Source organism: Sinohyriopsis cumingii, chromosome 6, assembly GCF_028554795.1.
Source record: "Sinohyriopsis cumingii isolate HCF-2022 chromosome 6, ASM2855479v2, whole genome shotgun sequence".
Taxonomy (NCBI): domain Eukaryota; kingdom Metazoa; phylum Mollusca; class Bivalvia; order Unionida; family Unionidae; genus Sinohyriopsis; species Sinohyriopsis cumingii.
Genome location: NC_142966.1, coordinates 120,845,267 through 120,863,051, shown reverse-complemented (window position 1 = coordinate 120,863,051; position 17,785 = coordinate 120,845,267). Strand labels below are relative to the sequence as shown.

At 34.7% G+C, this 17,785-nt stretch overlaps 1 protein-coding gene across 2 annotated transcripts in view; it reads right to left on the bottom strand.

Annotated features, from left to right (window-relative positions):
* LOC149797849 (SWI/SNF-related matrix-associated actin-dependent regulator of chromatin subfamily A member 5-like) overlaps nucleotides 1–17,785 on the bottom strand; it is a 120,487-nt gene continuing 102,702 nt past the window's right edge. For both annotated transcript variants that reach the window (XM_089962858.1, XM_089962859.1), the window contains 7 exons: nucleotides 17,095–17,328; nucleotides 16,099–16,212; nucleotides 12,730–12,855; nucleotides 8,001–8,117; nucleotides 7,100–7,447; nucleotides 6,658–6,774; nucleotides 1–1,078 (listed from right to left, as the gene is read on the bottom strand). In XM_089962858.1, the coding sequence (XP_089818984.1) occupies nucleotides 1,016–1,078; nucleotides 6,658–6,774; nucleotides 7,100–7,447; nucleotides 8,001–8,117; nucleotides 12,730–12,855; nucleotides 16,099–16,212; nucleotides 17,095–17,328 (1,119 nt within the window). In that variant the 3' untranslated portion in view covers nucleotides 1–1,015. The remainder of the gene's footprint in view (nucleotides 1,079–6,657; nucleotides 6,775–7,099; nucleotides 7,448–8,000; nucleotides 8,118–12,729; nucleotides 12,856–16,098; nucleotides 16,213–17,094; nucleotides 17,329–17,785) is intronic.

Below are 17,785 nucleotides of genomic sequence, written 5' to 3'. Positions count from 1 at the left end.
TGATTTATATCATAAAATTTATTTCACAACACAGTTACATATTACGATGAACAATTATGACAAATATACCATCAATCTAAGCGTTAAATGTCTCTGATATTGATCCATTGTCATCTTTCCCCATCGAACTTGACCGTCACTCAATCCTTACCTTTAAAATCACATTATATAAATGTTACCAGATCTTTTACATGGAAATAACGTGTAACTGCCATAAGTTAACATTGTATTGATGATAGATAGAATGGATATGTATGAATTACATATGAAAATAAAAAAAGGTGATCAGCACATGATGGTGAAAGGTGTAATATAATTTTTAAACCAGCTATTGTTTTTCCACTACTATTATCACAAATATTACTTTGTACACAATTTAAATGAAGTGAATAAAGTAGATGGAATATTTATCTTTAAACACAGCCAAATCTGTAAAACTGCCAAAGAATTAACTTACTACATTATAACAGTATTCAAATGTGAACTTGCTAACTCTAGCTACACACCAAGAATAGTGAAGAACCAAATGAAGTCAATTTTACATACACTGTACAGCAAGCCGACAGTTTAAACAATATCCATGTGTCTACTATACTTTCATCTTTATATATGCAATGCTTTTGAATAACAGATTTGTAAAAATTGTCTACCTCTCCCCTTTCATGACATTTTAACCTTCTAGGTAAAAGAAATAATACACATTATTCCTCTTCATCATCTCTCTTTATAGCATAGTACTGAACTGTCCAACTCGTTATATTATTACACACGAATGAACAACAAAATTACTTTGCAATCTTTCTATTATCATCTCCTTCATTTGTCGCATTGAGTGAATTCCATTTTGAATACCAAAAGTGCCTTCTTTATATATTTTCCACCCTGGAAATTTGTTCATGCTAGTGTTAGCAATTCAGACTACATTTATGTCATGAGGCTGCTCCTCCCATTTGTTTTCTGTTCTCACTGGTCTTCCCCTTGTCAATTTTTGGCCCAATACATTAATTCCTTGTGTCTACTTTTTCTTCTTTGGTCTTCCTCTGCCATCTGGTGTCCCATCAGCTTTCCTCTTTTGTGCCTATCATAAAATATATAATAAGGCGTGATGTCTAAGTGCAAACAAAATCTTAATGTATACTAAATAGAGACATGTATATCACAACAAATTAACTATACATATTGACAGCCGATATGAAACGGTAAAGATTCTACCAAATACTGTTTTAGACAGGAAGCAAATTAAGATGCACTCTATACAGGAATGTATATAATAATGATGTATATTGCCTTGTAAGTGCATGATCTAAAACTCTGATTAGTGACATAGAAATTTAAATCCCGATGACCTAACTAATAGGATGGTCAATGATCCTAAAGATGAAAGATCTCATTACACTTCATAAACTACAATCATCTGTCAAAATGTCTTGACATTAAACAATTACTATCCTTGTTGCCCTGATTATTGGTATACAAATGAAAATCATTATTACTGTTATTATTATTACTGAATACCTCGTCCAGAAAAGTAAAATATTTCAAATGTTCAGTTGTGTTTTGATGCAACTGGTACATTCAACCATCAATGCTTGTCGGAAGTAAACTAGGTTGCATTATATCCGAGCTTGAAATAATGAACACTTATAAGGTATTTTACAAAAATAAAGAATACAGGTTGCAGTTCTGGCATGTTTTTCATTCTGCTCATGTAAGAAATACACTGCCATTGGAATTTACAAAGCTATGTTAATGCATGATGTCTCCAATTGAATTCTCTCTCTGATTAAGAGCAACGTTCCCCTTTCTATGGATGGGCCCATAAATCAAAATAATCGCAATGGGCCTAAGTGTTAATTTTAAGCTTATACATCTGAAAGTATAATCATTTTGACCCCCTCCACTTACTAGACCACAGCAAACACTTTTTAGATAAGGTGACAAAGAAAAGAATTTTGTGACCCATCAGTCAGGAAATTTCAGAAAGTAGAAAGATCAACACCTCCCCCCACAAATCTGAAATAGCCAAAAGAAATTCAGGCTAGGCACAATTGTCATCTATTCAATCAAGTTTATGCTCATGTTAAAGTTTTGCTTGCTTTAGTCTTGCAACTCTAGCATCCATGGATCTGTCATGTGACTGTTGTGCACTTTAGGAAGTATATGTAACAGGTAATAATATTTCAAATTAGCCATTATTGTGGGCTTCTTGCTCATTCTATTTAATGCATGATTAGATGAAAACAAATAAAATTTGTCAAGTCACAGACCTAAGTAACTGAAACTTTCAAATGAACATCTGATTCGTTCCTGGACCAGAAGGAACAGCTTTATATAGACATGAAATTCAAAATGGTGAAAGGAGACGGGATTGTTTTATTTACAAGCAGTCAAACACTGGATTTAACCCAAAAATATTATATACATATTGCCAAAAGATCCTTCAATCAATTGTAATGCAAGAGCCTATAAAAATACCATAAAGTGTTTAAAGTGTACACTGATGTGCTGCAATACGATTTGCCAGCACAAATCACATGATTTAATGAAGACGTGAAATCAGACACAAACCATCCATCAGTACAAGTTTGGGGAGTAATCTGTTTTGATATACAGCAGACCCCATTTATCCAAATACCCGGTATTATCCTAACTATATAGCCAGCCATGAAAAATTTGTTCTTTGTTTATATCTGTTATCCGAACAATGATGAATCAAAGTAATTTAGCAGTCTTTAATCCTCAAATCCCTACTGAAATCACAATACATTATCCAAACTATGACAACCGTCATAAGGGCACGTTGATTTATTGAATCAAGACCTGTTGGTCCAAAATGTGAGTACTGATTATATGGTTCCCACGCTTTCCTCAAGATAAATTTCCAGGTCATTTCCAGTTGAAATTAGTTTTTTCAAGGTTCACATATGACCATTACTGAATGGAATTAAACATTTTAGATTATAAAACATGCATTTTTTAAATCTACAGATGTTTCTCTTTCAAGACTCTCCAAAAACATCAAAGTCAGAAAAGATGATGTACATGTACAAAACCACAAAATGTATCACAAGAAACAAGTTTAAATATATTCCTATAAAGTAGCATGTAATGGCATTTCAATGTACAGAATAAAATTTCGAACTTCATTTTGCTGCATTATGTTGCTTTGTGAGAACATAATGAACATAAATTATGTTTTGTTTCCTTTCATACCTTTAATTCTAAAGAATTCTATAGCAATATATATGTACATTTCATAGAAAGTAACATTTCCTATTACAGTATAAAAAAATAAATAAATGCAAATAATTAGAATCTTGCCTTGTAACGACAAGAGTTTAACCCTGAATTTAACTGTGCCAATAAATAAATAAAATGATTTTTCAAACAAGCTAATCTCTTTAAGACGATATGGTTAAAAATCCATCATTTGAAAAACATTTTCAAAAGGATTGATTTAAATTTTGACAAAAGACCTTCAAAATTTTATACTGTTATATAAACAAGGACTGAATTTTTGTAAAATCAACTTATCTTCATGTAACTCATTAAACCAGTCCCAAAATATGTATTGATACAGCAGCTCGTAGTTTTTTAACATATACAATGCTGCCAGGCATTTCTGCGCACCTATGGTTTCCGTCTCCAATACTGACGTAAAATGCATACCGAATTCGACCGTTTGACGAAATTAAAATACTGTAATGATTCCCATTTGAAAAGAGGCAATTGTCACACAATATTCTGTTCAAAATAATATTAATTTTGGACACACGAGATACCACCACTGTGTTTTCGTGACTCATGATATGCCGGCCAATTCTGCAAACAGCTTTGAAAAGATGTAATGTTTATCCATCGGGCTATAGAAATGAAATACATTAATTTGGACCGTTTCTGTCAGCAGTTCAGTTGAGTAATTTGATCAGGTTTATAGCTAGTTTTACAAAATTCAATGTAACAATGCCAATAAATGGCAAGTGATATTAAGCCAACTAAACCGTTCTTGTAAAAAAAATCAGTAAAATTCAATATTTTATATTTTTTAAAAATGAGCTATCATGTGGAAGAGAAACAACAATGAATAGGATGTAACGTGTTAACGTCTTGTTTATGGGGAAAAAAATACTAAGAATTTAGAAACAGACTATATGCTGGAAAATTTTGTGAGAATCCCGTTCTAGTGGCAAGCTGACATGTTGGGCAGCAGATGATTTTGTACGTGTGGGACAACTTTTTGCAAAATTGGAAACTTTGATTAAGATGAAGAATTTTTTTTTAAGGTATGCATTTCCATCTTTTATAAAATGTACTTAATTGTATGATTCTAACAGATACATAGTAAATAAGATTTTCTGAGTTACAGATTTAAACACAGGAGTCTGACGTTTTATCAATAAAGTATGGCAAAATCTTTGACAACATGAAATCACCTTACCGGTAATATAAATGAACACAAGGAGTGCAAGCATGACCACAACCCTCTGCTCAATTCAACTTTTCTCATAGTCTTTTATCACTTCAGAATTGCAAGAAGACTGAAAAACTACACATACACATTCAAAAGACATTGACGAACCAACGCATAACTCTCGGATGACCATCGCATGAATCCAATGTAGTGAATTAACCATTATTTTCTTAGAAATAGCAAGGATTATAGTAGTTATGTTGTTAATCCACAGTCAAACAAGCCGAAACTACTGCGCAGATGAAACCTGACCCAGTACTCGCCCCATTTGCTTTACTAGTCACATGACTTCACAAATCTCAAATGATGACATCGGAAGTCCAATATTCAAGTGATATCAACAACAAACTCCTTTATAATGTTGCTGTACAGAAATTCAATTATATTAAATGAAAGTCAGATACTTTTTGTAAAAACCAGCAATCTGGCTGGTCTGATTTATCAAACAGAGATCATGTCAATGTGGTGGTCATGTGATGCAACAATTCTCCAAAAGTTGTTCTTGGAATACATAAATATGGAGAGTTTTGTGTTCTTTCTTTTGTGTATTTTTATTACAACCAGTATACGACTTTCATTTAATATTTTATTTTTTTCTCTACAACATTTGAAAAGGCAGGTTGTTAGATATATGTACAGTACTCATGCGACCAGCAATGCAAATCATGAGCACCAGGTTACATTTCATCAACGATGTAGTTTTATCTTGTCTTTCAACAGATTAAAGACATTACAATTTTACTACTCACAATTTCTGAGAAAATAAGTAATCTTTTTATCAATTTCATGCATGCCTCATTCGATCTAGCAACGTTTAAAGTTTGCTAGGCCATCCGGTAAGTGGCTACGCTTTGCCACCAAAAATGTTGGTCTCTTGTGATGCTAGAGTGGTTTTCATACCTTCCATGTATGGAAAGATACAGATATCAAGCTGACTTTGAAATTAAAGTCTACTAGATAAATCTAATCCACTGGTCGTTTGTACTGACTCAGCATATATGTTTTATTGCAAGCAATCAAATAATCCATACTGCACCCTCCGAATAATCTGGTTAGAACTCAATAAATTGAACTCGTGATCAGTTTAGTTACACAACTCAATTACGCGATTGTTTCAGGCGTCAAGTGATGGAAGAAATTTCCTGGGTTTTCCCCCGACTTTCATCAATATTTGCAAAATTCCAGGACTTATCATGGTCGGGAAAAAAATTATCATTTCTCCCAACTTTTTCCTGATTTCCTGGTAGTGTGTGAACCCTGTGATTAATTGAAAAGCAGGTTATGTTATTGTTTGTTGTTGTTGTTGTTGTAGGGTTTAATGCCATTTTCAGCACACGATAGGCTATACATGGCAGCCAGTATTAATGATGGAGGAAGAACCCGGGAAAACCCCGGAAAGAACCACCGACCCAAGAGAAGCTACTGGCAAGCTTTCTCACATACCCACATTGGCTGAATCCGAGACTTGAACCCACGCAGACAGAGGTGAGATGGCAGTGATCCATAACGGAGAGCACTTTAGACCACTCGGCCACTCGGGGCCCCGTTATTGTTTGTTGCTAATCCAATAAATGAATTGCCTTCTGACAACCCAGTTATTAATTCATTTAATGGCAATAAGTTTATTTAAAATAGGTTTGACCTAAGAAAGTCAAAAATGATATAAACCCTTAGAAAGCTACAAACAACTGCACATGTATTTTCAATTTTTTTTATTTTTTATAGGAAGCCACTTTGGTTACTACACTATATCTAAATCACCAAGCCATGGAAAATGAAAGAGGTACAAAGGCAATGAGGGAACCAATGAAATGGCTTCCAAGATAAGTGGTAACAAGGGAACAATAAAAGTACAGCTAAAATGGTACTTTAGTTTTATTTCTGTGGAATATACAGGTACATAAAGTATGGGTTTCATCTGTTAAACTTTTTTCCAACAAAACCAAGAAGAGCTAATTTAAACAGCGTTATGTAGGAAAAGAAATGTATTTGACTTGATGTACTCTTGCACCATCATAGCCTTCAGTTATTCAATCCCAAGTAATATGCAAAGTTTTCTTCTATCCCCTCAGACTCTGAATAATCCAATAGTCTGCTATATGTAGAATCTATGTTTTTACTACTTGTACCTGTCGGGTTTCTTTAGCAAGGTAGAATATATACTTTGAAATTATTTTCATCATTACCTTTGTAATACTTCCTCTTGGTCCCTTCTTTTTTCTTTCTGCCTTCTCTCTTTCTTCCAATTCCATGTTTTCTCTCTCAATCAAGGTGATCAGGGTATTGCACCTCCTTTGTAACTCCTATAGAAAGTAAGATGTTCCATTTTAGACTTGTGTGCATGCTTGTATGTATTTAGGCTTGTAAGCTATATGGAAATTAGTTCATCTTCAACATCTAAACAGGTTTATATATGCAGTGCTATCAGGATGGAATTACTGTTCAAAGTACAATCAACATCAAGATATCACTGACAAATAAATTTCATTACTAAGTTTCCAGGTCAATGTATAAATTTCACACTTACACTTGTGTTCTGACCGAAAATTTAATGTGATGATCTCTTGACTAGAATTTTTTTCTCGTTTTATTTGCAACTCAAAACTGTCAACACTATATTTTACTAACCATAGCTGTCCTGGATTTGATGAACCAATCAAATCTGAATTGAGGAGCTTGTCTGACAGCAGTTCTTAGTTCATCATACACATTCTCCTTGTCAAATCCAAGCTTATGCAACATACAGATCAAGAATCTGTCCTCCTCTTCTGTGTAGTTTTTCCCTTTGTTGGTCCCGTACTGTATCCTCAACTGATGGAATGGAGCTCTGTACCTGGCCATTTTTGCATCCAAAGCCTTCTTGATGCTGATTCGTCGCTGAATTTTGGCCTCTCCTCTCTCAATCTGAGCCATGATCCTCTCAATGTCTTGAAGTTCATTGCATCGCTCCCAGAAAACTGTTGAATACTCCATCACCTGTACAAGATAATTAATGCCATTAGAAAGTTACATGAAAACAAATGCAATTCAGTCTTCTAATGCATTTGAAAATTTGAAAACTGTTTTAACATGCTAACACCAAGAAGACTCATGCACACAGGTTGTTTTTTTTTAAAATATGTTCTGATTAAGCTGTGGAAGTGACTACAAAAAAACTTGAAAAATCCAGTTTATTTATTTTCTATTTCTCTGGGATTTATGACCTGCTGTAAATTAGTCAAGGAAACTTTTTGGGGGGAAAAACCAGCATGATTGCTGTAACTGAATTTCCTTATTTGGAAAAGTTTCTATATAAGTAGCACAAATTGTTATATAACATTTCAAATGTGATCATCTTTAACTTAGACAAAAGTGAACAGGCTCAGATAATACTAGCTGATTTCGGAAATCTGGGCACAATATAACTTGACTGAAAAGACTCCTCTGTAACCCAACTTTCCTCTGCAGACTGGGCATGTAATTTAGTTAAACTGATGCTATTACTAATCAACACCCCACCCCACCCAATTGTTTGTTAATGACTACATACCTCTTCAGGAGTTTTGCCTTCCACTTCTCTAGATATACTTTCCAGATCATCCCTGCCATACTTTTCATTGGCCTTTATGAACTGGTTAAAATCCCTCTTACTCCAGTTTGTAAAGCCCTGAAAAAGAAAATGACAAGTGAACAAAGCTATGCTCAGAAGTGTGGCTGACAAAATGAACAACATACTGATATTTTATCATTTAAACAAGATGCATTATAAGCTTGATAGAATTTTAAAGTGTGTTATGAATAATTTTTGTTTTTAATGTTATCAAAGCGGTTATAAATGAAAATATACATGGAAATATCTACCTGTGTTATATATACAACATGCATTTTGTTCTGTTATTGATAATGAAGCTGGTTGTGTCCATTGTGATGTGCATTTGTGTGACTAGTGTTTACTCAGATATGGGAAATTCACTTGTTGGGTGTGTATGGTTTTGATTTTTAATTCCTACAAGATCAAGGATATTTTGGTAAAGTCTGATGTGCATTTTATGAAATATACAGTACCAAAATATAGAAAATGTACATGCAGTGCAAGGACCATTTTTTAAAATGCATCTCACTATTCAAGGGCAGTCTCTCATGTGTGTCAGACAATTAGAGGTTATGATGGACACGTCTTTTTATAAATTTGTAAACAGTCAATGAAGATGTAATTTACTGACAGATGAATATTTAGTGAAAAAGACGAGATAAAGTCAAATCACATGTGTGTATTAATTGCCCTGAACAAAGGAACCTGAATTTCAAAAGTCATATGTTGTATTTATTGTTGAACATACTTAGCAATATTCATGTAAAAATTGCAATAATGCACAGATGATGTGTAACAAATTTTGTTGGTGCATTCAGTAATGACTTTAGGCTATCAGGTTCAACGACTTCCCTCATGACTTGGCATATATTTGCAAACATTAAATAACACAGACTAACTATATTTACATCTGATTCAGTTTTTACATTCAAAAAGGATTAATATGTCTGACTGAAATTCATGAAAATAAATGAGAAATACTTTTGACAGTGCATATGGAACATTTTTGTTAATTTTAAGTCCTAGTGTAAATGTACATCTCACTCGTTACATGAAAGCTAGGACAAAGCTTAAGTACTTTCACCATAAAATAATTTTATAAAGCCAAACAAATTTGTTCACAAATGATTCTGATGTTACCTTTTCTTTGATTATAATGGATCATAATTTGTATCCACAATGTATAAGTCTTTTGGGAAATAACTTTTTGAAATCCTCAATGACATGTATTTATTCTAGTCCATCTGACTGTAAAGTGGACCTGGTTTTTCCAATCCTGTGTTTCTCAGAGCTGTTCCATTAAAACTAACATGGTACCCGGGGAAGGCACTTTAAAAAAATGATATGCCAGGGTACTTTGATTCACAGAGTTCATATGAAAATAGTAAGAAAATTCTCACTCCCAAACACGATTCTCTTTAATCAAATGTCCCTGAAGCAGATTATGAAGTACTGATGCAAGAGTGAACATCGCCAGGAACTAGTTTACAGCATAGTGACATATAATCATCAGTCACTGATAACTGTTCTCAAATGATGAACTGTCTTGTTGAACAAACTGAACTGGCTCAACAATTACATCAATATTCACTGCTTTGCATGGGTTTTTGTATGTGATAATTACCGGATATACATAGTACCAATGACCTTGTTTATATAATACTAAAGACAAGGTCCTAAAATCCATGGGAATAGTGAGTCATCTGATTTTTGAACAAAAGTCAACAAAAATCATGCAAAACAAAAACAAACAAAAAAGCCGCATAAAATAGTACAACGTTTTAATGAAGCATTTTTTTCTATATAAGCCACTCTCTATAAAACAATCTAAGACCTCAGCTGACCCATTATCACATCTCACAGCAAACAGGTCATTTCAATTAGGGCTGTTCCAGTAAAACATATCCCCACCCACCCCCAGGACGGCACTTCAAAAAAACTTCTGTAGGAGGTCGTGTTTCAAACTATTTTGATTCTGACAGTGGAAGGTTGGTTAGGAAAATCACTTCTGTTGTGGGGTTGTGTTAACAAAATGAGAAATCGCGAGTGGGGCTGTCAGAAGAAAAAAAACCCCCAAATATATATTTAAAATCACATTTAACCACCTCCTAGTGGTCTAACATGAATAAAACATTGGGCCAGAAAATGATGCCAGTACACATAATTTGTACAAATTTGCGTACTTTTAAAGCAGTGATACGGCATTATGGAAGAGAAAAAATTTGTCATAAGAGGCAGCAAAGCAGCAGCAGAGTTCATGTTAGTGAAAATCAGAGGTCTCGGAAATGCTTAATCACGTGTATTTGGATGCCAATTTTTTTATTAGGGACACAGAAAATCACTTTGGCAAGAGTCGTCCGTATGCATGTAATAGGTGGGCAGCATAATTCAAAGACCTGCCAGTCCTGCTTTAGCCACCGGCTTATTGGGAAAATGTGTTGATCAATAGCTGTGCTGATATTTACAATGACAGAATTTAGTGGCTGAAAACCCCACCCACCCCATACATGTCACCATTATAAGAGTACATCAAAAGAACATGCTGCAATAGCTGGGCAGCAAGATCAAAAGCTTTGACTGGCAGCTGGATGGGAAAATCTATTGATTTTTACGGTGCATGGATTCAGAGGCAAAAAGACTAAGATATGTACATGTGGTCATTTATAACAGTACATCAAATAAACAACTTTAGCTTTCATTATTGTTCTCAATTCCGAGTGTAGTGGAGTAAGCAGTGCACATGACCTCTTATGCCAGATTTGTCTCTTCTATAATGCTGTTTTTAAGTCCAACATTCCTATAGTCTGCTTGTTAAGACATGGGTATCTAAAATAAATATAACCAGCATATTGTCCATCCAACACATACATCAGACTCGCACTCAACATCAATTTTGGGCTCAAAATCACACACTGGTATTTCCAGTTACATTTTCCCAACATCCAATAGACTGATATACATGAAATTCATCGTCATCATAGCTATCACCAGCCAGTATTTGCCGACTGAAAACGTCGTCTGAAGACAAACCATGTTGTGATTCAGCCATTTTGGTTTCCTTTGTAGCCCTTATTCGAAACATGCATTTATAAAACTTCAGTGATGAAAGTAAGGCTAAAACTACCATAAAATGCTTGTTCCAGGGCCCAGTGAACCAATCAAAATTAGTTTAACAGCCATTTATATCGAACTGAAGTATCCAGATATCTGGATGTTGCATCAAAAGCCGTGAGACAGCTGCAGCAGCGCGAATTATGTCGCAAAATAACCTTTTAAAGTTAAAAGTTTAATAAAAATTGCATACTGTGCAAAGCACATTTTTTATATCCACGACATTGACATAATTTGCTGAACGGGTATCACTGTTTTATAAGTACGTGAATTTGTACAAATTACGTGTTCTGACCCAGTGTTTTATTCACATTAGACGGCTAGGAGGGGGTTAGATGCGATTTTAAATATATATTCGTTTTTTTTATTCTGACAACCCCACCAGCGATTTCTCATTTTGTTAACACAACCCACAATAGAAGTGATTTTCCTAACCAACCTTCCACTGTCAGAATCAAAATAGTTTGAAACACAACCTCCTATAGAATTTTTTTTAAGTGCCGTCCCGGGGGGGGGGGGGGGGGGGATATATATGTTTTACTGGAACAGCCCTAAGAAGAAACCCGGATCCAAATAAAACATGGATGAACCAATTATCCGGATTTTGCGGCAACAATCACTTTTCTGTAGTTTTTGCTAGTATTTTAAGGGTAACTTTTTAAAGACTTATGGCAAAATTATAAGAGTTGGCAGGTCTGGATTGGGTCTAATACTTTATGAATTATGGTCTTTGATTGGGTCTAAAACTTTATGAGGCATGGTTTTTGATTGGGTCTAATACTTTATGAGATATTGTTTTTGATTGGGTCTAATACTTTATGAGGTATGGTCCTTGATTGGGTCTAATACTTTATGAGGCATGGTTTTTGATTGGGTCTAATACTTTATGAGATATGGTCCTTGATTGGGTCTAATACTTTATGAGGCATGGTTTTTGATTGGGTCTAATACTTTATGAGGTATGGTCCATGATTGAATCGAAAACTTTATGAGGCATGGTTTCTGATTGGGTCTAATACTTTATGAGGTATGGTCCTTGATTGGGTCTAATACTTTATGAGATATGGTCCTTGATTGGGTCTATGAGGTATGGTTTTTGATTGGGTCTAATACTATATGAGGTATGGTTTTTGATTGGGTCTAATACTATATGAGATATGGTTTTTTATTGGGTCTAATACTATATGAGGCAGACCAGGTTCTAAAGCTGACTCAAAGATGTTATTAGTAACCATGAACATTGACAACATATGCTCTCCACTTGATTTTACCAATCCTCAAATGCTAATGGACGAGCTCTGTACAATTCCATATACCAGTAGTAACTCACTGCCAGTTGTTAAAGCATGCAAGATTAACACACCAAAATTTGACTTAGTATATTTACAGGTTACCTTGTTTGTCCAATGAGTATAGCACTCCCATGAATTCTCCAATCATTATTTACTGGTATATATTTTGTACAAAACATGTTTTATTCTCTTCATTAAGAGTGATGCTACAGAACATACTAGACTATAATATAGCCTTTTCCTATTTAATGGTTCTGATGAGCCACATTATATCTCCATTGTACCTGTTTGAGCAAATCGTCCTTTTCCTGGATCTCCTCTTCTATTAGAGGCTCAGACTCATCAATTTTCTGCTGCTCCTCCTTCCGAATTCTGTCAGCATCTGCACCATAATCTGGATTCTTGGGAACCTGGGATTTAAAAAAAAATCTCAGCAATTTTTTGCCAGTACAAATCTGTTAGTTTACAGAATTCCAATCCTTAATTTTAGTCATTTGTGTGTAGTGTCTGCCATATCAATACCAACAGGAGCCTAATATCACGTTTTAAAGAAACTCACATAGTATACATATTATTATTTTTAGCATCAATCATCTGAACCCACCACACAATGTAGCAACAGCAATTTTTTGGCATGATTTGACCAATGCAAGGTGACAGTGCATACCCTGATTGCGATTAAGACCATCTAGTCTGTTCATTAGTGATCATAAATCTGTTCACTTTACTTCAATAGCTCCTCACAAGAACTCATGAGATTCACAAGCATCTTCAACAAAGCATAAATTGGGAAGAATTTAGTGCAAAATAGCGATTTCAAGTGCTCCATAAATTAGTAAAACTGGTATGCAGCCTCTATACAGATAAAATGATAAGACACTGCTTCTACTGGTATGTCATGATACATGAATGTCATAGATTCTTGGAACTGCATTCTTAATTGTTTTATTAATCCTGAATGCATCAGGGGAAATTGTATATTGTACCTTATTTACCTTTATTAAATAAAGTTTTTTTTATTATCATTATTATTATTATTATTATAAGAAAAAGACTGCTTAAAAATCTAAATCTTCGATCGCAGCTCGTATTTTGTGAAATATTCAAAGAAACTAAAGTAAAATCATAGCAGTAAAATCTCTGTCAATGCAAGGGTTCTGTGGAGCCATCTCATCTGCAACCATATTCTAGTCTGGTTTCCTGTATACAATTTAAACAAAACTTAAAATCTTAATATAAATGTGCCAGGCTATCTTTCATTCAATTCATCCATTTGACAACAAAGGCAGACTAAACACAATAGATCATATCAAAGTATTGACAATACTAAGGAACATAAGAACTGACAGAACATAATTCCTGATATGCTATTTATGGTCATTTTTTTATATATACTGTAAATATACTGCTCTAAGTGAGCTTTGAAATGTTTTTTGCTTCATTATCCTTTCTTTATACATGTATATTACTAAAGAATGTTAAATACCTTTTAAGAAATTATCATGGCGATTTCTTTTAAAAGCATTTTCTCCTGTTTCATGTATTACCACAGCTGCCAACCTTCCAGGCTCGCAATATGTGAAAATAGGGACAAAATTTAGTGAATATGGACAAGAATTAGTGAAAAATACCATGACAATAACTCCATCCACTCTGACTGTCAATACTACACTATATCAAGACTGCAATATAAAACTAAAACACTACATATAATCAGAAATATATCTGCATTTCTATGTATTTTGGTATTCATAAACTTCACTTGTTCTTGTGGTTATTTATCAAGACATGATACTGCGGCAGACTTGAACTTCCTCAACTGCTTGATTGTAAATTTGCTTTCAAAACAGTTCAGACTTCTTGCCTGCTGGTTGATCTTGGTGACTAAAATTGCTGACAAATTTTCTGCACCTAAGGAGTCCCTAAAGTCTGTCTTATTTTTCCTCACTAGAGAAAATACTTTTTCACTGTCTCTCTTGCTGTGAGGAATGCACAGGAGCTGCAGCACTTTTGGTTCTTCCACAGGAAAATTTGGAAGCGATTTTTGAGTCCGGCAACATTTGTCAGAACAAATGTTTAGCATGGTCTCCAGTTGATAAAGGTAGATTGTGTTCGACAAGAAAACTCACAAATAATGCTTCAGCGTTGGTAGCCTGCATTTCTTCCACCAATTTTTTAAAATATTCCAGAGCTGAAATCTGCGAATTCTTAATTTTCCCAACTTCTACGTGTTATTTTGCAATGGATGTGCTTCTTCACATCGTCTCTGCGACGGCACACTGAGTGCAAAAAGCATGATGAATATCAATGTTTAATGTCTGAATGCACGGCCAATTTTTGATATATTCCAAATTAAACTTCACTTTTTGAGTAATACATTCCTTTTTTCTTGGTGGTGAAGACATTTTCAAGATTTACATGCGATGCTGAACGGTAACTCAAATCATTGTTGGTGACGCATGCGCGGAGCAAAATTCCAGTTAGGCCCCAGTTTCTCTCAAAAGCATTTGTAAAACTACTCTTATACATATAGATTAAAATAGGCTAAAATGCTTGCTACCGGGCGAACTGTACTAATCGGCTGTAGATCTACTAATATTGCGACCAGCAGTACCGGACCGTTTCGGCAACTGTGAATATCATGACTAGCGCTTAACAGGAAATCGGTTATTAAAGATTAAAATAATTGAGGATTGGAGAATTCGTGAATTTTTGGCTTACGGCGTGAATCCGTGAATCGCTGAAAAAGTCGTGAAATTCACACCAAACTCGTGAGGGTTGGCAGCTATGCTTATACATATAGATCAAAATAGGCTAAAATGCTTGCTACCGGGCCAACTGTACCAATCGGCTGTAGTTCTATTAATATCGCGACCAGCAGTACCAGACCATTTCGGCAACTGCAAATATCATGACTAGCACTTAATGGGAAATCGGTTATTTTATTAAAGATTTAAAATAATTGAGAATTGAAGAATTCTTAAATTTTTTGCTTGTGGCGCAAATCCGAGGATCGCTGAAAATGTCGTGAAATTCAAGCCAAAATCATGAGGGTTGGCAGCAATGTATTACCATCAGTGGAACAAACTCAGGTCAAATCATATGCATAAATCTGAGTTGCCTCCCTTTACATATAAAACTTATCTGAAATGCCATTGAATGTAAACTTTGTTATTAATTTTAGAAAGACCACAGTGATACAAACTGTACCTGGTAAAAGACAATAACAACCAAGACTATGACAAGAGTAAAGACATGTAGGCAATATGAAAATAAGGACTGTGTGTGTGTGTGTGTGATTTGGATTTTTAATGTAGCTTTAACATTTTTGTCATATCGCTATGATGCCTGCAGAGTGGCAGTTTATAGTGATGTCTAGCACTGTAGGCATCATGCCGCAGACATGTAGCATGATGTCCCACCAAGTCACATTATTCTGACACCAGGCCATCCAGTCCTAACACTAACCTCTTAATGCTGAGCGCCAAGCGAGGCAGCTGTTAGTACCATTTTTTTAAGTCTTTGGTATGACTCGACTGAGGCTCAAACCCATGACCTCCCACATCTGAGGTGGATGCTCTAACCACTGGGGCACCAGAGCAGTAAAAATTAAGACTAGCTGGGGCTAACAGACTAATTATTGTCTGTCTTACCTTGTAACCTATACTTTTCCTGTAGAAGTAGATTTCTTTATCCAGGATTTCAAACAGCCGTGGTGGAAAGAATTGGAAGTCCTGTACACTGGGTTGTTTGGGAGGCCTTGGTGCCTGTGGAGAAAACAAATATTGTAATACAGTAATGAGCATTTCTCAAAGATAATTTTTAAAACGTTTCAGTACATTTTCATTTAAATGGACTGAAATAAATTTTAGAAAGCATACTTACAATTGTCACTTTGATGCCGAAAATTCTTTTCAGCCATTCTGCTATATGTAGTATTTCCATAAGAAAAGTTGCCAAGTTAGATAAAAATCTGACCTGGTAATCGCCATTTGCATTGCTAGCCATATGACAACACAAATCTCGCAGCCTACATGCTGAAGACATCAGAGGTCCATTAGACATAAAACACCAACAAAAATCCCCTTTTTAATATTGTGGTACAAAAATGTCACAAATATTAAATAAGTCATGTAAAAAAAAAAATTTAACTGAAGGCCATATAATTAACACACTTACTCCAAGGACAACCAGAAACTTGTCATTGTCAAAGCAACCTGGAAAATGCCAGATTCATCATGCAGAGAGACCATGTCTACATGGTAACCAAGTTATACCAGCAAAAGAACCCCCCTTCTGAAATGTACTCTCTGAATATAGTTATAATACTGTATCTTCGGGCTTATGCAAGCAAGACAGACAACTAGCATTTCAGAGTACACATTCATGGTATATAATGTTACACCAAAGATTCAATGAAATATAGCAACTGAGGTAGAAGATAGATATGTGCTACACATGCTCTGTTTTCAAATGGGAATTAGTTTATCACGTTTTATTTCCTTCAAAGAGCAGATGTTTGTAAGAATTCCAGATAAAATTGGAATAGAGCACAATCAATATGTGGACAACACATGCAACTTTCTGTCAGTGATAAAAATTGTTTACTGTTACTGAAGGATGAGCAGTGGGATAAAACAAGGTTTTACCTTAGGGGCTTTAGGTTCATTCATCCGAAGAGCTTCTCTAAAGTATGCATCCACAGCATAGTTGGCTTTACGTTCTCTCTTTGGTGGCTCAATCCAATGACCGATACCAGTCAGTTTTTGTTTCTCTCTGTAGTCTTCTCCTTCAAACTGGTATACACTTTCATGGGTGTCCAAAGAAAATCCCCGCAGACTGCTTTCTCCAAGTGACTCCATCTTTTGTCGTATCTCCTCAGTCTGTAAATACATAAATTAACGATATATTAAATGGAGAATGTTACCCACTTTATATGAAATTTATTAAACAAATTGAGTTGTGCATGCTAAAAACTGCATGTATCAAGTTACATATATTTTATGTCAATTGAAAATGAGTTTATGATTCTATTTATTAGATAATGTTGAGGATTTTGCATTATTCTATGGTATTGCTCTGTGATGATGTTAAGTATAGCCCCCCTCCCCCCCTTGTGACAAATGATTATTTTCTTATGCAGCATCATGATGCTAATAAAGGTAGTAATTATATTATAAAGGATATCAACATTTTTCAGTAGATATAAAAAAATAATTTATAAATGAAGAAAAATCAGATGGTTCTATGGTAGCTTTATTGTAATTTAAGGTAAAGATTTGTTTAAATCTTCTGTGATGTTAGTGTTATTGTAATTTAACTTATAGACTTTTGAAAGTT